Consider the following 26,127-nt stretch of genomic DNA (forward strand, 5'->3'; position numbering starts at 1 on the left):
CTTTACATTGTTTCCATGTCCTATTTTTTAAGGTTTTTGCAAGGCAAATGGGGGTAAGTGGCTTGTCCAAGGCCACGCAGCTAGGTGTCTGAGGCCGGATTTGAACTCAGGTACTCCTGACTCCAGGGTGGGTGATCTATGCACTGCGCCACCTAGCCGCCCCCATGTATATATATTCTTATAAAATATGCATATGTAGGACCAAAGCACTTAAGTCTTGCTATGGACAGATAAGCATAATAAAGGTAGAAATTTTGTTTGGTAGTTGGAAAATGCCGACCTTCTTTTATTGGTGGCTCAAATTCTTTCATGGTCAAAGCACAATGGACCTTGGGAGTGTGTCAAATTGTGTGAGCCCTAAACTAGATAGTTATCTGTAACAGCAGGCTTTGATTTCCCTGCTGATATAGGGATTGAAAGGGAAAGACCTAATCAAAGTCTAGGGACACTCTTCTATTTGTTAGTCAAGTGTGATGGCTATATTTAAGAGCTATCAGCCTGCTTTGATCAGGGAGAGATTTTAGCTTTCAAATTCTAGTAAACTGAGTCTGAGGTGGCTTGAACTGGTCTGAAGAAATAAATGTGAGGGCTCAGAGGGGTGATGTACCCAAGTACAGCCATTGGCTACAGTGGAGATGCTGGACCCAGTGATGAGAAGGTTTGGTGGGATCAGCAAAATAATATCCCTAGGGGTGGCTAGGTGGCACAGTGGATAGAGCACCAGCCTTGGAGTCAGGAGTACCTGAGTTCAAATATGACCTCAGACACTTAATAATTACCTAGCTGTGTGGGCAAGCCACTTAACCCCACTGCTTTGAAAAATCTAAAAAAATAAAAATAAAAATAATATCACTAGAAAACTTCAGGGGTTCTTTAGCATCAGAGAGCAAGTTGCTCCACCACATGGATTTTCCATATGGGGGCTCCTCATGCTTGACTTTATTGCATGCTCACTCTCCACAATGGTGGTATGAAGTGGGAGAACATGCCTTTTGATGGGAGTGGGAGTGAATGTTTTACTACTTTATTTTGAACATATCTTCTGGTTGACTAGAGAAGCGGTAAATATACCTGTGGAGATTCAAGAGTTGCAATTTTGAATGGATATAGTCCCAGAGAATTCCTTGGGAAGCTATACTGGGGGGCCTCAGGTGTGAAAGGTAGGATGCCTCAATAGCTGCATATATTTGGGAGAGGAGTTAATGAATAGGATCTAAAGAGGTAGAAATATTTTGTGTCCTTGAAACATGACCTGGTGTTTTGGCTTTCTGGAAATTTTCCTGATTTCGCTGAGAAGAATTATACAACATATATATAGAACCAAAGCATTACTTTTACTTCTACTCTTAACCCAGTGGGGTGAGGATATTCTGGCCTTGGTATGAGCAAGAGTTAGGAGAATGTGTTGTTACCAAACTGAACCCTGGTTAATTACAATGACCAAGCTTGACCTTGGAGAAAGGGGAATAGAAAAAAAGGGAACAAGTGATTATTAAGTATCTACTAAGTAAGCATACTAAATGCTTTACAAATATTATCTCATTTGATCATTAAAATGACCCTAGGAGGTAAATACTATCATGATCCTCATTTTACAGTCAAGAAAACTGAGGTAGACAGAGATTAAATGAGTTGCCTAGCTATTTGAACTCTGGTCTTTCTAACTCCTGGTCTGCCACTTAACAGAAGAGAGGAGAAAATGTAGAAGTCAAGGACTTCATCTGGGGAAGATTGTATATGTTAGGTGTAGTTGAGAAATTGGTTTTGCTAAATTGTATTTTTTCCCCCTTTTTTATGAGAGATGACTTGCTGGGTAGGAAAGAAATGAGGAATGTATTTGGAAATGAAGGTGATAAAAACAATATATCAATAAAAATTTTAAAAGAATAAAGTTTTAGGGGCAGCTAAATGGCACAGTAGCTAAAACACTGGTCCTGTAAGTCAGGAGGACATGAGTTCAAATCCAGCTTCAGTCACTTACTAGCTGTATGACCCTGAGCAAGTCACTTAATCTCAATTGTCTCCAAAAATAAACCTCCATGACCCCAAAACCCAACCAAACAAAAAGAACAGAGTTCTGGATCTGGCTCTGTTATCAACTTGCTAGGTGATTTTAGATCTCTTCTCTGAATTTCAGTTGTTTTTGTCAGTAAAAGATTTTGAACTAGATGCTTGAGGACTCCTCCGATTCTGATATTCTTTGAGTAGGTTTTATGTGTCAGGACTCAAAAACTCTCAAAGTTTGTTGTTAGTCTTTTTCCCAGAAGTGGCAAGTTAATTGAGGGATTCAAATGAAGATATTTATACTTCAAATGAAGTATTTCAGCTAAATCTCCCAAAGAGTGGTTAGGTGGGCAAGAAAACTTTGATTTCAGCCTCAACATCTTTCTCTTCTCCTTTTCCCTTCCCTCTCTCCCCTCCTTCTAATTTTAGCCTAGAGAAGGATCTTGAAAGCTTTAAAGCAAGTGTGGGGAACCAACTGGCACTGCCAAGGCAATCCCAGGTGGGACTCAAATTCAATAAATCTGGGAGCTTTTTAAGAGTTAATTAAATGTTTCACCAATTATAGCAGGCAAATTTTAAAGTTGATTTTCTTGTATGGTTCAAGAATGATGTTATAAATATCTAAATGGTCTTTGGCAGAAAAAAGGTTCTCCATCCCTGCTTTAAAGAGTCTAGTGGAGGGGTGGCTAGGTGGCATAGTGGATAAAGCACCGGCCTTGGAGTCAGGAGTACCTGGGTTCAAATCTGGTCTCAGGCACTTAATAATTACCTAGCTGTGTGGCCTTGGGCAAGCCACTTAACCCCGTTTACCTTGCAAAAGTACCTAAAAAAAAAGTCTAGTGGATTTGAACTTAGCATCTTCCCATGAGTGTCCTATTATTGTCCTCAGCTCAATTGATGGCAGAATTTACTTTGGGAGTCAACAACCAACTGGACCATAGGATTCATGGTTCCATAAGGAGCTCAGAAACGAAGTTCTATCATTGCCTAAAGGGATCTTCCTGGGCAACCCATGAAGCAATGAAAGAGGATTTTTAGTAAACAAAAGCTGTGCTACTCCACTATTATATGTGCTTTCTAAGTTTAAGCCACTCTTTCATTGGATTCTGTATGTATTGTTAGGGGATTGTCAGATTTTTATAGGAATTTTTTTTTCACTATAGGAAATAGTCTTTCCTAAAAGTTACCTAAAGTTGACTGATTTAATTGATTCATAGCTGGTAGTCTTTCAGGGAAGTACTACAGTGAAGGCTTTTGAAAATAACACAAGATATGCAGTTTTTTCCTCTTAATCTTTGGGACTTGAAGCCTGGAAAGGATAGTGGGACCTAAGAGGACCTGTGAGAATGGGAGTTCTACAGGACTTACAAAAGAGGGAGGGAATAAGCATTTATATAATATCTATTATGTGTTAGACAGTGTGCTAAGCACTTTTACAAATACTATTTAATCCTCACAGCCTTGAGAGGTAGGTCCTGCTTTATCCCATTTTACAGTTGAGGAAACAGGCAGAGATCAAATTATTTGCCCAGGGTCATACAACTAGTATTTGAGACCAGATTTGTACTTGGGTCTTCCTGGTTTTTTTCCCAAAAAGACTACAGAATCTATGCTCCAAAGAGATCCTAGAAAAAGGAAAAAAGAACATATGTACAAAAATATTTATGGGAGATCTTTTCATAGTTAAAAAAATTAAAAACTGAGGGACTATCTATACATTGGGGAAATGACTGAATAAGTTATGATATACTGATGTGATAGAATACTCTTGTGATGCAAGAAATGAACGGGATGATTTCAGAAAAACCTGGGAAGACTCATGTGAAATGGTGTAAAGTGAAAACAACCAGAACATTATAATCAGCCATGAAAGACTTAACTCTTTCCAATACAATGATCCACAATTCCAAAGAATTCATGATGATAAATGTGATCTGCTTTCTGATAGAAAAATTGCAGATTGAAGCATTTTGTATTCTTTTCTCTCCCCTACCCCCTAAAACATGGTTAATGTGGAAGTGTTTTTATATCACTTCATTTGTGTAATAGTATTCTATTACTTGCCTTCTCAATTGGGGGGGAAGGGAGTAGAGGAAGAGAATTTGAAAGTTTAAAAATAGATAATCTGATCACATAGAGACTATAGAAAGAAACAGATTTAAGGTCTGATGCTTCCAGTTCCAAACAGGAGGTTAAGATGTGGAAGATCTTAGGCTCATAGATGTATATTTGGGTAAAGTTCCAACTTTATAATTCAACGGGGAGGCAGATTCTGCCCTTCTGGTCTCTTTATCCCAAGGAATATGTTATAGGTGAAAGAGCTCTAGTCAGAAGGCATAGGTTCCAATTCCCGTCAAGGACATGCAGCATCATACTGGGTATGTCACTTTACCTAGTAGAATATAAATGCAGCATCTAAAGTACATTTTATCTTTGTATCTTCAGAGGCAGCTGGACGTGGTAGATAGTTGTTTAAGTCATTTCAGTTGTTACATCTTGACTCTTTGTAACCATATTTGGGGTTTTCTTGGTCAAAATTTACCATTTCCTTTTCTAGCTCATTTTACAGATGAGGAAACTGAGGCAAACACTATTAAGTGACTTTCCCAAGGGCAAATAGCTAGAAATGTATGAGGCCATATTTGAATTTAGAAAGATGTATTCCTGTCACCATGCATCTATCCAATGCCTCACCTAATTGCAACAAGTGGACAGAAAGTCGGCCTCAAAGTCAGGAGAATCCGGATTCAAATTTTGGTTGTATGACCACCTTGGAAAAGTAATTTCTCCACATGCCAGGTCACTTGTGTCAAACAGGGGTGTCTCCTCCAGTTAAAATGTAATTGGGAAAGTTGAAATAAAAATACATAGAACATTTTTTCATTCAATATATAGGAGTCCTTAGGCACAGTTTAGTGTCCTAAGTTGAGTCTGATAACTCTCTAGAATATTAATAATGCAGAGATGATCTTGACCAACATTAACATTTCCTCACTTCAGAGTTCCAATACAAATGAAGTAACAGTTCTAGTCCCTGTCATGTACCTAGCATAGTAAATATGGAATAGTTTTTTAAAAATTGAAATCTTAAGGCACTATAAATATATAGGTTACTATTTTTTATTTGCCCATTCCCTAATTGCCTGTGAATCTCCAAAGTGATCTGAAATGTATGCTTAAAGCTTGCTGATAACCTGCTTCCTGGGCTCTCTCCTAAGAGTCTTTGCGTCAGAATTTGAGGCCCCAAGGGAGTTCTCCATTCTCCAGGCAAATTTGTTTTGCTTCTCACCTTTTTGTCCTTGGATGACTTAAAATCCCAAATGGATGACAAATTCCTTGAGGGTCAGCCCTCTTCTCATTGCCTTCCTGTTCTGCTATTCTAATGGGCATTCTTCATATAGCAGAACTTCCCTCAAAGGCCTTTTAACTTTGGGTTTTCTCTCAGTCAGTCCAACAGAAATGAAAAGGGAGAAGGAAAGGTCATTCTCAAAATCATGTTTTGAGTCTTGACTCTAGAGGGCTGATGAAACATTTCCTTCTTTTGACAGGAAAAGTGGAGGTCTATGGATGTGGAACATTGCATATGATGTTAAACAAGATTGGTTTTGTTTAATTCTGTTTTTGTTAATAAGGGAGAGTTATAGTGTGTGGAGTTGTTAGATTTATTGGGAAGTGATTAGCCTAAAAAACAGAGCATCAATAAAATGTTTTTAAATAGCAAGAAAAAAAAAGAAATTCCACTGGAGAATGGAATTACATAGAAGTAGCATATCAGGAAATGGGTATTCTCTCTTCCCCCTTTCAAGTTAAAATACAGGGATTTCTTAACTAGGGTTGGTGAACTTGTTTTGCAATTGTAATAACTATTTCAATATAAGCAGTATTTAATGCATTTACAGGGATGACTCTGAGAAGGGGTCCAGACTTTGCCATACTGTCAAAGGGGGACCCTGGTACAAAAAAAAGATTAAGAACCCCTGAGCTATAAAGTTCTCTAATAAAATGGAGGATTGTGTATGTATGAATGTTACAGAGACAGACAGGATCCATATCTTTGAAGGCAACATCTGCTTTCAGAATACTGATGCATTTTTTTTAATTTAAGAAGAGAATAAAGCATTTGTAAATATATTTTTCTCATGTACACTTCAAAGGTGAAGCTGGTAGGATGCTAGTGTGCTGGAGTCTGGACAGGATGGAGTTCCTCCTTCCCACCCTCACCCTTACCCCGCCAGAAGAGATGCACAAATGACTGGAGAGTTTCCCCTGCCCCACAGGATGAAGATTCAAAACCAAGGGAACAGAAAAGAGCAGAGCCACCAGCTTCCATCACAGTGATGCCTCAAAAGTAGGTTGGGTGCCTCAAAAGTAGGTTGGGTGCCTCAAGGGATGCTAAGAAAGCTGCTTTTCTGATTACAAATAAATAAGGCATGGAAGCTCCTAGGATAGGAGCCAGGCAACTCTCTTCCTCCATCAGGCTCTATGGCTGCTAATGTTTATGGGGTTAGCAAACTGGATAGAGAGTCTTGAATATGGTGACTTGGAGGCAGGGCTGTGAATCCCTGGATTTCCTAGACCATACTAGAAAGGGGGCAATAGCCACAATCGGGAAGATCTAATCCCAGAATGAAAAGTCAAAGCCCCTCCTCCCCACACTCCCAAATGGAGTGGGCTGAGGATGGTTAAAAGAGAGGAGACTGAGCCATCTTGGTGAAAAGTAGGAATTTTTCAGGAGGCAAAAATACGTTCTTTCCCACTGGGTGGAGAATACTGAACGGCTGGACAATCTGACAGGTTGGAAGCGGAAGCTCGAGTAACATGCTGGTTGTATATACCCAAGAGTGGGCACTGGATGGAGTATGTGAATGAGATTATCATGGTCCCTGAGATAGGGGCAGACATAGTGGAGTCTGGAGCGAGGAAGATAAGAAACCACAAGCAATGAGTGAGAAAGGTGTGGTTCTGCTACAATGCTGGTTAGGGGGTCCCAACCCCCCCACAGCCCCAGCCCCTGAAAGAAGGAACTCGGTCAGAGGCATTTTCTGGGAAGGCTGGAGAACAGTAAGAAGAGGAGTTGAAGCTCCTGCGCAGCTGGGTGAGGGTCTCTGCTCCTCCTCCCCAGAGCTCACTTGCTACAGACACGGTGCTGGGCTGGCTCCTGAGGGGTAGTGGCATCCCGGGGGGCACAGACGGCCGGCTCCCGAGTCTGGGGTGACCGCGGAGGGGCAGTCTGCCTAGGGAAGGGGCTGTCTGTCTCCGACCTGACAGGGATGCCCTGACTAAATGGCTGCTGCAAAGCGGAGTGAAGAGCAAGCTGGGCTGGGGGTGGCACTGCCAGCTCGGGTGCTGGGTACGAGCCTGGGAAACCAAGCAGGGCTGCGGGGCGGCTCTGGGTGGCCTCAGTTCAGGTGCCTCCGGCGCGAGGGGGGAGAAGCTATGCTAATAAGAAAAAAGACCCCCCGGGGTCCAGAATGGCTTTGGAGATCCAGCTGTGCGGCCCGCGGCGGAGGCAGAGCGCCCCGGGCGCCACGAGCCGGGCGGGCGGGCTCACGGGCCGCCGTGGGCCTTGGCCTTGGTGGCGCTGATGTCCGCCTTGGTCTTCTGGATGCGGGAGAAGATCTCCTTGAAGAGCGCCTTGTACTCGGGCGGGCTCTGGCGCAGCCGCTTGTCCACGGCCTCCACGTGCGGCGCCAGGCCCCGCTCGGCCGCCGCGCCCTCCTCCGCGCCCGCCCGGAAGTCGCGGCAGGAGCTGTCCCGGGACACGGGGCGCGAGGTCTGCACGCCGGCGTGGCGCACGCCGTCCCGGGGCCGGCAGCGGCTCAGCAGCTCCTCGTACTTCTCCAGCAGCGCGTGGTACTGCTCGTCCACCTCGCGCAGGATGGACATGCCGCGCCGGCGCGCGCCCTGCGCGTGCAGCGGGAAGGGGCCCGGGGCGCGGCCGGCCAGGGCGCTCAGGGCCGTGTCGCTGCAGCTCTTGCGCACGGCGGGGCCCGGCGGGGCGGCCGGCTCCGGGTCGTCGGGCTCGGGCGCGCGGGTGAGGGGCGCCAGCAGCGCCTGGGCCAGGGGGTCCTCCCGGCCCAGCAGGTGGGCCTTGGCCTGCCGCATCTGCTGCAGCTCCTGCACCTCGGCCTCCAGCTCCTGCACGCGCAGCCGGCAGCCCTCCATCTCGCACACGCGGCGCTCCAGCTCCGAGTACTCCTGGATCACCGAGCTGTACTCCCGCTCGGCGCGCTCCTTCCGCTGCTTCTCCTGGCTCACCTGCGAGCGCAGCGAGCTCACCATGGCCTGCAGCTGCTCGTTCTCGCGCTCCAGGGGCCTGGGACTCAGGTCCGAGGAGGAGCTGTGCAGGCGGAAGGCGTCCTCGTACCTGGCGAGGGAGGGAGGGAGGCGGGGCTAGACCGGGGCATAACCCCGACCCACCCGCCAAAGAAGCCTTTACTTTGCAAAGAAGGAATGGGCAGAGTCTCTCTAGACCCGGGGAACGCGTCTTATTTCTCACCATCTCACGAAACTAGGTGATGGCAATCATTTGTGATCCGTAGATCTTATGCCTCTATACATCTGTGTTGCCTGGCTTGGATGGGAAACTCTCAGAAGCCAAGGACTGCATGGCTTCAACTCACTTTGTGTTGAGGCTGACATACACTGGGTCCAGCTCAAAGGCCACCATGAAGCCTTCTTGGATCCATCCACAGCTAAATATTCTTTTCCTTCTCAAATATTTTTTTTTTACTCGTTTGCAAGGCAAATGGGGTTAAGTGGCTTGCCCAAGGCCACACAGCTAGGTAATCATTAACCGTCTGAGGCCGGATTTGAACCCAGGTCCTCCTGACTACAGGGCCGGTGCTCTATCGACTGCACCACCTAGCCGCCCCCTTCTCAAATATTCTTAAAAGTATTTTGTCTGATTCTCTCCTTTGGCCCTATCACATTACACTTTGGATTAAACTTTTCTATGCACATGTGTATTTCCCTCCTTCCAGCCTCCGGTAGATTGAAAACCCCTCATCTCTATCCTCAGTGCTTAGCACAGTCACATAATAAATGAACTGAATACCATTTAAAACGCTTGTTATATATCTACTTTGACATACTGTGAACTCATTGAGTTGGGTGATCTAAGGTTCTTCCATCTCTGATAAATAAAGAATCCCAAGATAGTCTTTTAATTGTGTACAATTGTGTACCCTCTGCATATAGATCCTTCTAACTAACACAGTACTTCCCTATTCAACTGAGAAGGCCTTTCAGTCTGTGGCTAGATAGAGCAGTCAAATGTGGGGGAGAAAGGAGCTGAAAATTCCTCTTTGAAAACCACCCTGACATACAATCAAGCATTCAGCAATGTCTTGGTCGAGCCTCCTGGGAGAAGGAGGGCACTAAGAATGGTATATTCCTGGGAATGGAGGAGAACAGGGTGGAGGTGACCTCCCTTCCTGCCCCTCACCCATCCAAGAAGCAAGCCTCTTGCAGAAGGAGTGCATTGTATTAACTAGAATGTGGCAGAATATATGAAGAGGCAGTGTCATTGCCTGGGGACAGCTGCAGGGACAGTGAAAGGAGATGGAAGGAAAGATGGCTAGGAAGAAGATAAGATAGGGCTATCTCCAGTGGGAACAGTCTCTCAGGAAAACAGCTGCCCCTGTGAAAGTGCTGTAGCTTTTGTCCTTTCTATTTGTAGCAGTCCAGGTCTGGGAGAACATCATCCCTTCCCTGTCTGCAGAGTTTAGTCAGACACTGAGAAATCCTTCTGGTTCCTAAGACCCTTAAGGTATCAGTGCCAAGATCTAACCTCTGTTTTCCATATCCCAACTCTGTTCCTGTCCCCTTCCCCCACTTCTTCTGATCCCCACATACCGGGGGCTGGAACACAATTCCTTAAGGCAAGGGAAGGTGTGGATCGTTCTCCGTCTCTCTCGCTTCTCTCTTCGGACCCGTAACTGCTCCAAGCTCCTGAGCTCTTCCACCTGTCCCTGAAGCTCTTCTACCTGGGTCTGAAGACTCTCTATGGTCTCTGTCAGGCTAAAGGATTGAGAAAAAAAATCAGACAAGTTGTACATACAAAGAACACTTCAGAAGGGAAGGTCAGCTCTGGGTCTGGCCCTGAGTCAGACATCTTTCTGCAGATAAACCAAGATAGAAAATCTTTTTTTTTTGGGTGCATGTGTGTGTGTTTTTGGCAAGGCAATAGGGTTAAGTGACTTGCCCAAGGTCATATAGCTAGGTAATCATTAAGTGTCTGAGGTCACATTTGAACTCAGGTCCTCCTGATTCCAGGGCTAGTGCTCTATCCACTGTACCTAGTTGCCCTCAAGATAGGAAATCTTAATGTTGGCAGCTCTTTTTGGGTTAGAGGGTGATATAAAATAAGGAATGGTGGGTATCCTGGAGTGGATATATGTGCAGACTGTTATCAGTCTATCTATTTAGCTTTGCATTATATATTTATTAACATATGTATATATTTACACACAGATATATACATACACATACACATGTTTAGATATATATCTACTTATTTAGCTCTCTGTATTATATTAAGCACATACATATAAATATGTATAATATAAATTTACATTAGATAATAAATATATAAAAACATGCAGGGTAATTTAAAAGCTGTGTGTGTGTGTGTGTGTGTGTGTGTGTGTGTGTGTGTGTGTGTGTGTGTGTGTGTGTGTCTATATAAAGAGCTAAAAACTGGGCAATGATTTTGGGGATACCTTGAATAAAAATTTTATGCAGCATTTTAAGAACTACAAAGCACTTTACCAATGTGATCTCACTTGATTCTCACAAAAATCCTGGGAGGGGGATGCCATTATTATTTATCATCATTTTATAGATGAGGACACTGATACAGATAGAAGGTAAGTGACTTGCCCAGCATCACATAGAAAGTATCTGAGTCGGAATCCAAACTCCAGTCATTCTGACCCCCAAATTCAGCAGTCTATTCATTATGCCTAAATCTAGTCATAAGAAGGAAATCTTCTTCAACTACCTGTCCAATATCTGCCCAGGATGCCAAAATCCTTACCCCAGTACCCATATGCACAGGCTCCTATGTAAACGTGTCATACACATACTTCCCCAGGAGAAGGGAATCATTCCTTTTTCAGCAGAAGACATCCCTTTCCCTCCTGCCCCCTTCCCCACCCCTCCACTGTGGGGGTCCTCACCTCTGGATCTTCTGCTGGGCAGCCTTACTCTCCAGCACCAGCTTCTGGTTAGAGAGCTCCAGGTCTTGTGCCGTAACATCTAGCTGCTCATATACCTTAGCATGCTGCTCATTCACTTGCCGCAGAGTGTCTAGTTGTTTTGTCAGGTACTGGGTAGTGGATGGTGATAGTAAGGGAATAACAACACATTTTATATAAGGCCTTAAAAATTGCAAAGTCCATTGCAAACATACATCAACCCATTTGCTTCCCACAAGAAAAATCTTGTGAGCCTGGGTACTACAATTAATAATATTAATCCAGTTTTATAGATGAGGACACTAAAACAAAAGCCAGTTAAAAGGGGCTTGCTTATGGCTAATACAACCAGTAAGTGGTTGAATTACGATTTGAACTAAGGTTTCTCCAGATACTGTAGTAGTACCCAATGGTTCTATTAAAAAGGATTTCTGCTATGGTTCTTCAAACTACTAGATTTACTTGGTTTTGGACTATGATTCTGAAATAGATTAGGAGGGTGATGCAAAACTCAAGAGGTCTAAGCTACTCTCTAAATATTGAGAGAAGGAAGGGAGGGATGGAGAGTCCTGGTCAATTAAAAAAAAAGATCTTGGTTCTTTGTGGTTTAAGTGAAGCCTTAGAGGAGGACTTGCTGTTTACCCCCACTCAAAGCCACCCAGTCTCCCAGTGTCCTCACCTCAATCTCCTGCACTTGCTCCTCATTGGTAGAATACATCTGTTGCAAGGACTCCTCCAGCTCTTTGTTCCGCTCCAACAGTGTCTTCCCCAGCTCTGCCGCTAAGTGTAGGTCTGAAGAAGGCAGTACTCATGTTTGTAACCTTGAAGTGATCTTTTGCCCTCCCCTCCCATGAAATTGATTTACTGAGATCTATTGGATTGATTCTGTGATGTTTCCCATTTTTGTCTTTTCCTTGCTATTCTTGCTGTCATTAACCTAGTATAGGTCTTCCTTACCATCCACCTAGACTATTACCATAACCTCTTGAATTGTCAGTCCACCTCTTCTTTTTTCCCCTTCCAAATCAATCTTCCCAGGCTGCCAAGTTAATCTCCCTTAGGCAAGCCTTGATCATATCATATCACTAGAATGATGGCCATTACTGGATTTCATCTTTATCTATGAGCTCAAAGAACCATTTAAAAATATAAAATTGCTTTCAGTATTGTGCTTTCATAATAAATTGTGGTGGAATTGTGGGAGAGTAAACAGAAGGTATAAAGAACCAGAGTTCTTATATTGACTACAAGCCTTAACTGTTGATATTTGTAGTATAGGATTGCTATGTCAAGAGAGTTAACATACTACTAGAGGAGTTGAAGCATATCCATATCCATATATTTTCAGTATAAATGAAATTAGAAGTTGTAGTTAAATAAAATGGCTCATGGGTTCTCTTTGCTGAGAAGTAGATAGAAGAGTTGGAGAGATGAGCTCCATGATGAGCACAGAGGCAACAAGTCACATCATTTCATGGCACATGACCACCTTGCCTTGTAGCGTCCATGATAAGCATAAGCAATCAGACTATCATGAACATAACTCCAGTTTATATATCACATCTGTTGCAGAAGAGAAATTCTATGAGTTTGATAACATTCTCAAACTAAACAAGATATACAATGACTTCTATAGAGAGGCATGATTAGGATGGCAGGAATTAATATCAGAAAATAAGAGCACACCATATGGTAATACAGATCTGTAATCTACACTTGTGTGTGGGGGGGTCCCATCCCATCTCCCCTATCCTTTTAAGGGTTAGTGAATTTAAGATTAGGGGATTGCTTGAGTTTGGGAATTTTGAGCTGCTCTGGATTAAACCAATCAAATGCCTGAACTAAGTTTTGCCTTAATGTGTTGATTCCCTGGGGTGAGGGTGCAGGGGACTATTAGGTTGTCTAAGTAGTGGAGCAAACAAGCCCATGTCAAAAAATGTACATCAAATCACTCTTGCCAATCAGTGGTGGAACTGGGTCCATAAGTAACACCTGCTTGAGTGAGGGAAAGAAAAGGAGTGAAGAAAGATAGGATAAAGGAATGATAAAGATTTGTAGACTACTCAGAAACCTTTCATATTTCTGCATCCTGAATCTGTTTTTCTAAAGGAGAGGACAAAGAACAGTGTCTAGAATGTGTCTATAGTCTTTTTGCCAGAGATTCAATTGTTTAGCACATGTCTCAAGGAGGTCAATGTTATTAAAAAAAAAAAGAAAGGCAATTACCAAAATACTTGTAGCAGAACTTTTTCTAGCAGCCTAGAACTAGAAACAAAATACATGCCCTCTCTGCAGAGGTACCAGAGAAGAACAAGCACCAATCCACAGTCTATTTCCTCTTTTTTTAGTAAATCTTTATAAGAATGATTTATGATCTTATTTAATCTTTTATGAAAATATGGAAAGGGAAAAGGTCAGAGTTTAAAGATTTTCTATAGTATGTTCAGTCACATATCTGACAAAGTAGTTCAAATAACATTAGATTGTTTTGGGCTTGTTTGATAAAAAGCATTTTGATTCATCAGAATAAAACACAATTTTAAAGATCTTCTCAAACAAGATGTCACCTATTTACATGTTTAAATTATGTAGGATGCTAAGACAGATGCAACTATAAACATAACTTTGACTGTGTAGACTCATAATCAAGTGATTATGGAGATAATTAAAATGTGTCTAGAATTAGCGTTTTGACAGGGGAGCTTGGTGGTACAGTGATAAGTTCAAATCTGGATTCAGACACTAATTATCTGTGTGATCCTGGGCAAATCACTTAACCTCTATCTGTCTCAATTTCTTTGTAAGATGGAAAAATAGTATATGAAGATCTTACGAGATATCTGAAAAGTATTTAGTCCAGTGGTGTACTATATAAACAGTATAAAATATATTACTGTGTATTGACCGTGAGATTCTCCAAATGTTCCTTGATAATTGTAACAAGCCCTGGGACTATTTAAACTTTTCATAACTTTTTGAATACAGTCATTGTAATTAACCTAACCATCTGGATGAAAAACCCAAGTGGATGAAAACCACATAGTGTTGTGAGTACACAAGCTCACTGAGCTAGTCCACTAGTATCCATATCTTGGACAGATGCTGCCTCTGGAGAATATAAGAGTACAACTAGCACTGAATAGGAAATAATTGGACTGGTTCATATTTGGGAACCTGGGTAATATCTTCAAGGATCCCAAACTGCTTGGTGCTACCATATTTCATCTCTTTAATAGTGATAGCTTCTATTATTCATGATATTCTATATTTAGAAATAAATATAAGATGTAAGTTTCTAGAGTCAAAATTGCAGATAGTTCAAAGGCCAATGGAAGTATGTACGGTAGATATAAGTGAACTGTTGAATATTACTGATGACCCATGCACACACAAGTGGGTGCAAGAACACATGAAGGATCTGTATGAGCATCAGAAGAGAGGGACTACTCATATAGATGGAGTAAAAGATGACAGTATTCTGAGTATTCTAGTGACATTAAAAGAACCAAGTCAAGGTCTTGATGTCCTTGGAAAGATTCTTACAGAATCAGAGTTTAGGAAGGACTTCAGAGGTCATTCAGTATAATTCATACTCAAATATTCTCTTATAACATACCTTGACAGTGGTGGTCCCTTCCTTTGGAAAAGGGAAACCCATTTTAACTGAGGGCAATTTCAGTGTTTGAAAAGTTTTCCCCACACATTAAACTCAAATTTGTTTTTTTTTGGGGGGTGGTGGTGGTGGTTTGGGTACCTATTCTTCCTGGTTCTGCCTCTTGAGGTCAAGGAGAACAAACTTAATCCCTCTTCCATGTGACATATATATAGACCTAATCCCTCAAACTCATGAAGACAGCTACCATTTCCAAACATTTCCAGTTTCTTCAACTGATTCTCCCACAGTACAACCTTGAGGTCCCTCACTCCCCTCACTCTACTGTGGTTGTTCTCTAGTTTACTCTAAATCCTATTCAAAATGTGGCACACAGGAGTCATCATACATGTGAATATGTTGGGGTAGTTAGTGAGGTGATCATTCTGGGCTACCAAGATCACTGAAGTAGCAGCAATACATTTGATGATATTACAAATCAAGGAACTTTGTCAGAAAAAAGCACTCCTGATGGAGCTGGATATTCACTTCAATTCCATACTGCCAAGACAGGTGTTCTTTGTGGGGCTGGCATCTGGGAGTTGTATCTAAGTGTAAAATCAGTTTCAATATCAGCTTCTCCTCCAGATACTATTAAAAACAGAGAGGTTTTGGAACATGGGGCAATGAGAATTTAACCACTATTTCCTGAGGAGTCAGTGGGGATAGAGTTTTAATAATTTGCAAAGAAACTGAGTTTTAATTGTCATCTGTGAAAATACCATTTTCCTGTCATTGTTAGAGACAGAGATAGAGAAAAAAATTATTTCCTGGGAGCAATATGTGTAATATTCATTCGGAGTATCCCAAGCTATTATAGCTTAAAACTGTACTATGACTTTTGGGATGCTCTGCATTGTAACTAAGAAAGAAGAAGATTCTTGAAGAGAGACTTTAATTGGTATCCTGAGAAACTAAATGATAGTTCTGTGTTTCAAAAGAGAGGATAGAAGTGATAGAAGTGACTTTTAAAAAAATTATAAATAATTATGTATGACTTTGTGTTATTATGTTACCTTGTTAGTAAATTGTATACCAATAACACACTTAGGTGGAGAGTTTTGATATATAGAGAAATAAGCAATTGCTAATGGAGAAGAGATTTCTCTACCTTATTAAACAAATATTAATCAACAAACTTGGGTTTGTGTTGAGAGTTACTTGATCAACGGCAAATTAGTTATAGTTTTACTAATTAATAAGAACTACAAATGACTATAAAGTGTAAAGTACTTAAGCACAGATCTGACCATGTTATTCCCCCTTGATTGATACATTTAAGTGGCTTTCTATTGTTTCTAGAGTCCACCCTGTTTAGCTTTGAAATCCCTTTAGAAAATTAACCCAGTCTATCTTTCCTGTATTACTGCAAATTATTCAACCTTTTTTTGTACTCTGTTTTCCAGCTAGATTAACCTCCTCTCTGTCCTCACACACAACATTCCATTTCCCATCTCCATACCCATGCTCTGGATGTCTTCCTTACCTGGAATGCTTTCCTTCTTCATCTCTGATTCATAGAACATACAAACCTATAAATATACTCCTGGATTACTTTAGAACTTTGGATAATGACAGTAGATATGGTAATGAGTTAAGTAGCAGGCTGAGGGATAGTTACCCCAATATATGCTGTGAGTGTGATTGATACTAAAACCTTGCTACTGAAGATTGGCTGTCTGCTCCCAGAAGTCATTCCAACCCCTTGGGTAGTCTATAAGAGTAAGAAGCTCTGGGGCAGCTAGGATAGAGCACCAGCCCTGGAGTCAGGAGTACCTGAGTTCAAATCTGGCCTCAGATACTTAATAATTATCTAGCTATGTGGCCTTGAGCAAGCCACTTAACCCCATTGCCTTCTAAAAAAAAAAGGGTAAGAAGCTCAGTCGTTTTTTCTTTTGGACCTTCTTATTTAGTCCTTTCAGTGCTTTCTTTCCAAAGGGAAGAATGGACTTCTCTCCCTTTTCTTCCCCATCCCCCCCCTCTCTAAGGCAATGATGACTACAAGCACATAACAGCTGGTACAGATGTTTTCCTAATAAGCCCCCACAGAAAAAAGCTCCAGGAAAGTTTTTGCTGCCTCTCTGATTTCTTCCCTCTGCAGAGATAATCAACTAGTGATCCTGAGAAATGGAATTTTGTTGTTGTTATTACTCAGACATGAGTTGTGTCTGACTGTGACCCTTTTGTGGTTTTCTTGGCAAAGATATTTTCTATTTCCTTCTCCAGCTCATTTTACAGATGAGGAAACTGCGGCAAATAGAATTAACTGCCTTGCCCAGGTTCATTGAGCCAGCAAGTATCTGAGGCCAAATTTGAACTCAGAATGATGAGTCTTCCTGACTTCAGACCTGGCAACTCCTTCCACTTCACCACCTTGGCAATAACCTTGTGGATCAGGAGCTCTAGAATTTCATGGCTGGGTATCAGCCAACCATTGGGAGGAGATTTTCTTAAAGAAATCACGAGATTATTGTGTAGCAGTTATAAAATGATTTTCCTTAAGCATAATCAGATCAGGCTGCTCCCCTACTGAACATGTTCAAGTATCATCCTATTAATAGCTTCTAGAATAAAATAAAAACTCCTTTGTTTTTGCTTTTAAAACTGTTTTTCAGCTTTGTTGGACATGACTTTTGTACCCAAATTCTTCATTCTACTTAAACTGGCTTCTCTTTTTCTCACACAACATTCCATTTCCTATCTGCACACCTTTGTACAGGCTGACCCACATGGCTGGTATGCACGCCTTCCTTACTGAAGACTTCTTTTCCTTTAAGACACAATCCAAGCAACATCTTTTACATGAAGACTTTCCTGATTCCTTTGACCACTACATTCCTTTCTCTTAAATTACTTTGTATTTACTCATTCAATTGCTTAATCATGTTCGACTCTTCATAAGTTTTTTGACAAAGATACTGGAGTGGTTTGCCATTTCTTTCTCCAAATAGAAGTTAAGTGACTTATGCAGGGTCATACAACAAATAAGTCTGAGGCCAGATTTGAACTGAGGAAGTCTTCTTGCCTTCAGGCCTGGCTCCCCCTCTCCATAGTGTCTTCAATATTGGTACCAGACTTGTGAGGATCCTCAATCAGCTACTTTAGTCCCACAATAGCTCAAGGATCTGTCAGCCTCAACCTTCCCCTTTGGAGAGATTGAAAGAGTATACACCGGCCTAACCTTAGTTTTATAGATTTTTTCCAAAGTTTTACTCTGGGATGGGGGAATAGAGAAACCTATCCCTAACTCTCTGGAGTCTGAAACTCCCCAGGATGAATCCATGTCTATTGGTCAGAGTCTCTAGCTATCAGTATATAAGAATAAATGACGAACAAAAGTAATTCAGTGGAAACATCCAAAGATTTTTGTGTAATGATACAGACCAACAACAACAACAAAAAGCAGAACCAGGAGACCAAGATGGACAATGATCATAGTCACAGAAAGGAAAATAACACTGCTAAGTAAATAAAAAGTCAAAAATGGTTCTGGAGAATATGTAAGGAAACAAACTTCCCTCTTCTCAGTAGAGACAGGCTAAGATGTTGAGATATCATTAGACATACTTGCTGGGTAAGCTTCTTGTGACAGAAGGGATTGTTTCCTTCATCAGGGGCAGTTACATATTATCATGGACAAGGCAGAACTTGGAGTCATAGGGACCTGAGTTTGAATTCTGCCTCAAGTATTTCCTCCCTGTGTATGATCATGAGCAAGTCAACTTGACCTCTCTCAGACTGAGTTGATTCATCTGGATATAATAATACCACCTCCTTCCCAGGGTTATTATGAGCTCAAATGAAATAACATATGTCAAAATGCTTTGCAAACCTTAAAACATTACATAAATGTGAGCTGCTGTTATTATCATTATGTTTGCACACCCAGCCCTTGGCACAGTGTCTGGTACCTAGCTGTTGCTGTAGTTAGTGCTACTACTACTACTACTACTACTACTACTAACATTTATATAGTACTTTAAAATTTCCTAAGCACCCTAAAAATAATAACTCATTTGATAGGTAGGTGCAATTATTATTTCCATTTAACAGATGAGGAAACTGAGGCAAATAGCAGTTAATGTTTGTTAAGAGATGGATTGAGGGGTTGTTTCTTTTCATTGTTTTTCCTTATTACAAGAGAGGGTTCAGTTGTTCAATTCCCTGTTGAAGTCTGTGGGGTTGGTATGATTTGTAGGCATTACATTGCTGTAAAAACAAAAAGTCATCCATAAACCTTATTTATTATCATCATTATGACCACTGAAATATTTCAGAGAAAAAAGAAACTTATTCAAGGATTCTGGAAAGACCCATGGGTGGAGGGGGGTGGTGAAAGTGTATGGGGGGGGGTTGAGATGGAACTGGTAAAAGAGGGCTGAGGAACTCAAGAATTGTGGCTATTCTGGAAGTAAAAAAGAAAAGAAAACAAAACCCCAAATTAAAAAGTAATCTCTTAAGAGCCTGCTACATAAATTAAACTGTGTCAAGCTAATTTAAGCCTTAAAATCATGTAGTGGTATTTCATGAACTATTTATTGTGTGAACAGGAGCTAAGAGCATATCTCATCATCCAATATAGTTCAATCTTTTCTGGCTGAGCATGTTTGAAAGAGAGTGAGTAGAAGAAATCTATGTCTATGAAACCCAGGGAGTGGTCCTTGGAGGATACATCCCATTAACAGGATGATCCTGACAGGTTAGGAATAGAAAGCTTGAGCCTGAAGAGACAGACTTTTTTCCCAGGACTGTCAAGACCAGGGAGAAATAATAATAAAGGCTCACATTGATATAGTGCTTTAAATGCTTGCAAAATGCTTAACACCAGGGCGGCTAGGTGGTGGAAGTGGATAGAGCACTGGCCCTGGAGTCAGGAGTACCTGAGTTCAAATCGGACCTCAGACACTTAATAATTACCTAGCTGTGTGGCCTTGGGCAAGCCACTTAACCCCATTTGCCTTGCAAAAACCTAAAAAAAAATATTTAACACCCATAATCTCATTTGAGCCTGATAACAATGAGGTGTTATCTCCATTTTACAGGTAGGAAAATAGGTTGTCAGGGTAGTACAGTGGATAGAGCACTGGGTTTAGAATAAAGAAGGCTCATCTTCCTGTGTTCAAATCTAGCCTCAGATATTTACTGGCTATATGATCCTATGCAAGTCACAACCCTTATTTGCATTGATTTCCTCATCTATAAAAATGAGCTAGAGAAGAAGACAGCAAACCAAATGACCAAGAAAACCCCAAATAGGGTCACAAAGAGTGGGGCATAACTGAATAACAAATTACCTTCATATTTTGTGAATATATCTTGCATGTCCTGAACTATTTAAATATTACAAATATGCATATCTATTATAATATTTACACATTATAAATAATTATGAATTCATTGAAAGGAGAGACTTGTAATATTTTGTTTTTCTTTAAATCTTCAGCATAGTTCTTGTTATCTAATACTTTTTTAAAATTAAAAAATTGTACTCTTAAGAATATTTTAGTAATGTATAAAATTTTAAAAATTATCCTATTACATGAAAAGATGATTTTCAACATTATTTTTTTTTTTGCAAACTTGTGAGTTGAACATTTTTCTACTACTCTCCCTTTCCTTGCCCTCCCCTTGGCAGCAAGTAATCTGATATAGGTTGTACATATACAATCCTTTTTAACATCCATATTAGTCATGTTGTGAAAGGAGACTAATAGACCCTTTTTTGTTTTTGTAAGGCAATGGGGAGTTAAGTGACTTGCTTAAGGTAATTATTAAGGAAATTACATAGGTAATTATTAAATGTCTGAGGCTGGATTTAAACACAGGTCCTCCTGACTCCAGAGCCAGTGTTCTATCCACTGTGCCACTTAGCTCGCCTTGACTAATAGACTCTTATAAATGCTTATTGACTGAGACTCAAATTAAGTGATTTGCCCAGGGTCATATATTTAATTAATACCTGAAGCAAAATTAAAATTATAACTTAGGTCTTTCTGATTTACAGTCTTGGCCACACTGTCTCCCAGAAAGTAGATATACCTTCAAAAGGAAGCAAAAAAGAAGAAATGAAGGAAGATGAGAACCAGTGAGATTCACTAAAGAGGAAGTGTTGATACTGCCCTTGTAAAGAGACCAGAAGTCTTACCCAAGAACCTGAAAACTGGCAACCCAGGGACCTAGAGTCTGGATCATCTTTGACATAACAATAGGAGTAGGATTAGTCCTAGAGTCTGGGTCACTGTTGAGATAAACATTAGGGGCAAGATACTAAGATCCTTCTTTCTATATATTAAGGCTCAAAGTCAAAGGCTAGAAGAGGGGTAAAGTAATCCATAGCACTGAAACAAGTCCTTGTTATTTCATGACTCAGCTGCCAACTTTTCCTGAGGATGAATGTGGTACCTACAGCTCTCTCCATGCTTGGTTAGGAGGAAGGAGAAAATGTGTCTGATGTTTAATAATTAATAGCTTTTTCTATTTTTACAGGTGCTTGAGGCAGCAGACAGGGGACACAGCATGGACCTAGGTTCTCTTTTCCTCTCTACCCCCCCCCCCATCAAAAAGAACAGGGATCTGCCTCAAAGACACAGGTGACAAAATCTGGTCTAATAACCTAACTTGATCAGGACATTAAACAATGGGGTGTAGCAGTTATCTTGAGGATGGGAGGAGGAGGGGAAAGGCCATTAAAAATAGTTTTTATTGATACTTTTTAAAAAATTTTTTTTGCAAGGCAAATGGGGTTAAGTGGCTTGCCCAAGGCCACACAGCTAGGTAATTATTAAGTGTCTGGGGTTGGATTTGAACTCACTGACTCCAGGGCCTGTGCTCTATCCACTGTGATACCTAGCTGCCCTGATACATTTTTTTTATGAAAAAAAAAAGTTTTCTATCATATTCATTTCTAACCATGTACTTCCTTGGACCATCCTGCTGTAACAGATTTATAAAACAAACAAATTTAAAACCCCCCATCAGATTTAGTAAAACCAACCAATCCATTGACTATGTCTGATGACATATACAATATTCAACTTATATAGTTCCCCACTTCCGAAATGAAGGATGGGAGGCATATTCCCCCTAATCTGCTCATGATTAAGCTTGGACATTGTTATTATACAAAGGTTAGATTTTTTTTCCTCAGAAAAACAATTTTTGATAATAAAACATTTGGTGTACCCTTTAGGGACAACCATCCCCTATAACCCTTTTCATTCTTCACTTTCTACTTTCTATATCCAGGGGCTAAGGACCACTAAACCATGGGCCTGTGATTACCATTACTAAAAGAGACCTGGACCTGAACACTAGTATTCCATGAGCTTCTGATCCTAAACTAGTTTCTGCATACCAACATACAGTTTGGATTCCCCTTATCTCTTAGGTTCCTTGGCTGCTAAAAGGATATTATTGCACAGTATTAGGTAGTGAACTTAGATCCATCTAGGACTAGAGATGAAAATAGCAGGGGTAATTTAAAGAGTTACGGTGGCAGGAACTTTACAGATTTTTAGAGTTAGAAAGTCCTTAGAGGTTTTTCTGTCTCTAAGAGAACTCTTATTCATTTAAAAAAAATAATGTACTTTGACCATTATGAAAATTTTTTTTACATGATTGTACATATATAATCTATATCAACTTGCTTACTGTCTTGGGGGTGGGGAAGAAAAGGAGTTAGAAAATTTGGAACTTAAAATTTCATTTAAAAATGAATATTAAAATTGCCTTTATATGTGACTGGAAAAAATAAAATACTATTCAGAAATATAAATAATGTAGTTTATGTTCACATTCCTATGATTAAAATAAAAATAGCATCAAAAGACTGCTGACCTCCAATGAACCATAATAATTTTGGCCCCTGAGAAAAGATGACAAAATGTGCTTCTCTGCTGTTGGTGCAGAGGTAGGGAACTATAGATCTAGAAAGTTGCATATGAAATCAGATACTGTCTTCTTTTGTTAATTTTTACTTAACTGTTGTTCTTTGTTTAAGGGTTCAACAGGAGTGAGAGTGGAAGGATACATGAGAAAAAGGCATCCATTAAAAATGTTTGATTTTTTAAAGGGGAAAAATAAGATCTAAGTTGTTTGATTTGTTTTTAAATTGCTCTGCATTTATAAATGAAAAAATGCTATCTACCTCTAGAGAAAGAATTAATGTGTGACTGTAGGCTGAAGCATACTTTTTTTATACTTTATTTTTCTCAGGTTTGTTTTTGGTTTATTGTCTGTGTTTTCTTTTGCATTCACTTTGTCTCTTCAGCGATCAAAAACAGTTATTAAATGTCCACCAATATGCCAGGCATAGTGTTGGCACTGGGCATTCAAGACAAAAAATGAAAGTCTCGAGGGCAGCTAAGACGGTACATGCATAGAGCATTGTCCCTGGAGTTCAAATCTGACTTCAGACACTTGTTACTTACTAGCTATGTGACCTTGGACAAGTCACTTAACCCCATTGTCTTATAAAAATCAATAAGAAAAAAAAACATTCCTGATGGTGGTTTAGTGTACCTGAAACTGAGTCAGATACCTAAGTCAGATACTTATAGTTGTGTGACCTTGGACAAATCTTTTTCAGCTTCAGCTTCCTCATTTGTAAAATGGGGATAAGGATATCCCCTACCCCAAGGAGTTGTAAGGATCAAATGAGGAAACATATGTAAAGGGCTTTAAAGGATGATATTGCTATATTTCATGAGAAAAGATAACATATATATATATTACAAAATTTATATAAAATAAATTCAAGGTAATTTGGCAGCAGATTAGTCAACAAATGGGCAGAGGTGGCACAGTAGATAAGAGCACTGGTCAGGAGTTAGAAGATGAGAGTTTAAATATAGTCTCTGGCATTTACTTGCTGTGTGACCCTGGACAAGCCACTCCACCCTGTTTGTCTCAATTTCTTCATCTGGAGAATGAAATGGCAAACCATTCCAGGATCTTTGCCAAGGAAACCCCAAACAGGGTCACAAAGAGTTGGACCCACATGAAATGACTAAACAACAAGTCAATAAATAATAGCACATTATGAATCCTTCACAATGATCCTCACAAAAATCCTTCCAAGGTAGATGATCTTTTTTCCATCTGTGAAATAATTAGTGTAAAAACTGAAGTAAACAATGGTTAAGTGACTTGCCTAGGGTCACACTGCTAGTAAATGTCTGAGGTCAAATTAGATATCAGATCTTCCTTTCTCCAGATCCAGCACTCCATCCACTGCTTAACCTAGTTGGGTATTAAATAAGGGAAGCAACAATTTAATAGCCTCCCTCAGTAGAAAAATAAAAGGTAAACTGTAGCACTATCTTCTTCAAATTCTTGCAATAAAACTCTTGTTTGAGACAAAGCTCTGCTATTTATTGTCACCATGAATAATCTCATCACCTCTTTAACCTCAGTTTCCTCTTCCATTAAATAATGGGATTAATCTAGATAACTCCTTCTAGCCCTAACCGTATAACTCCATAATGAACAGATATAGATCTGTTTGGTCTTCATTTAGATGTGAATGGGGATGGGGGAAGGGTACTTTTTTTCTTAAGTAATTTAACAGCTCTAACCTTTCCAGCTCTAACAAAATAGAGTTCTGTAGGACCTTCAGCAAATCTTTTAATCTCTTTTGATTTCAGTTTTCTTATCTGCAAATTAGAGGACCTAGACTAAAGGAGTTCTACATTTCTAGGGTTTTTTATGTATAACCGCTTTAGCCCCACCTCCCACTAATGTTCCTGATGCATGGAAGAAACATCCGGCACAGCTGGGCTAAGGGTACAGGCAGTGCCCATTTTTGACAATTCTTGTCCAGAGTATTAAATGTCATTACATTTCTCCAGCTCCCTCCTACATCTGGAATAGGTTGGGTGCCAAAACGTCATTAAGGGTGTATGAATGAAAATAAAGACAGCAGCATTTGTTCCCCCCCCCCATGTCTAATATTTGAAGAGTTTGGTGGAAGAGAAAAACAGTTCTAGACATTCTAAGAGTCGGTCCTCTGTCCTCTTCCCAGCAGAGATCAAAAGTGATAAAACTTATTACCATTCCTTTGCCATCAGGGACAGACTGAAACCTGGAGCTACCATATATCTGTAGTCCTTGCTTCTAGATCTGGACTTTGGGATAGGTTAACTGGGGTCTTTCTGGGAACAAGGATGTGACCCTAGGAGTCAATGATCAGCTAGAGAAAAATAGATACTGGGCATAAGAGGGAAGGAGGAAACAGCCCGGGGGCAAGATCTATGTAGAATTCATGTACCAGGAGCAAGACTGTGAATCATACCCATGCTTTAACGGAGAAACTAACATTATGGGTCCGAGACTGGTGACAGCCGCAATGAAACCAAGCCCTGGCCCGCTCTTAGCTCTCTTCCCTCCCTGCTGGAAGCACCCCCTCCCCCTTCCTGAATCAGCGGTGATGTCACTTCAGCCACCTCACCACCACCCCTCTCACCAGCACAGAGGCTGACCCATCCTGGCTCCCCCCTTGGAGAAAAGCCTGCCTCCCACTTTCTTTAGCTCCAGTCCCCTGGGATCTTCAAGTTCCTGCTCTAATTCTAAGAGCCGGAGCCACCCCTCCTCTCCCCCCTGCCCATTTTTCAAGCTGAGTGGAGGGTGCTAGAGGCTCACCCCCTCACTACCAATTCCTGGCGTGGCCAGAGCCCCGAGAGGGGGTCTGCTGCATCTCCCTTAAGTTGGGGGGGAACTTTCCTGAGCTACGTACAGCGGTGGTGGGGAGAGATGCGGGGGCGGCTCAGGGCAGCCTGGGCGCCCCCTCCCCTCTCACAGAACGTTCCGAAAGGCGCCCCCCAAGTTTTCGGAGCCACCTCCTCTTTTTTCCTTCTGACTCTCAGCCACTACGGAGGCACTGGGTCAGGCGGGGTCTCGGTGCGCGCGCGCGGGGACGGGACGAGGATGCTCGGGTCCGCAGCCGCTTCTCCGGCAGGGCGGCGCGGGGCGCGGGGCGCGGAGCGCGGCCGGGCCAGGCTGGCCCCGGAGCCCCGCGCGCCCCGAGCCTCGGCGCTCCGCCGGCCGGGGGGCCCCGGCCGCTTACCGTGCTCCAGATCCTGCTGGTCGTACCACGACTCCTCGTCCTCCCCGGGGTAGTCCTCCATGCCTCTCCGCATGGGCCGGGCCGGGGCGTCCCTCCCAGCTCAGGGCCCGGGGCTCCGGCCCGGGACAATGCGGCGCAGGCAGGCGGGGCCTCGCGGGGGTCGGGCGGCGGCGCCCCAGCCCGCGCCGCGGCCCCTCGCCATCGGCCCC

At 41.6% G+C, this 26,127-nt stretch overlaps 1 protein-coding gene across 1 annotated transcript; it reads right to left on the reverse strand.

Moving 5' to 3' along the window:
• On the reverse strand, positions 1-26,127 carry CDR2L (cerebellar degeneration related protein 2 like). Its single transcript, XM_074224616.1, has 5 exons — positions 25,919-26,127; positions 11,884-11,996; positions 11,187-11,335; positions 9,862-10,026; positions 1-8,371 (listed from the first exon to the last, which is right to left on the reverse strand). The coding sequence occupies exons 1-5, from the start codon at positions 25,989-25,991 to the stop codon at positions 7,552-7,554; spliced, it is 1,320 nt and encodes a 439-aa protein (XP_074080717.1). The 5' UTR covers positions 25,992-26,127; the 3' UTR covers positions 1-7,551.

The sequence above is a fragment of the Macrotis lagotis genome, chromosome 2 (assembly GCF_037893015.1).
Source record: "Macrotis lagotis isolate mMagLag1 chromosome 2, bilby.v1.9.chrom.fasta, whole genome shotgun sequence".
Taxonomy (NCBI): Eukaryota; Metazoa; Chordata; class Mammalia; order Peramelemorphia; family Peramelidae; genus Macrotis; species Macrotis lagotis.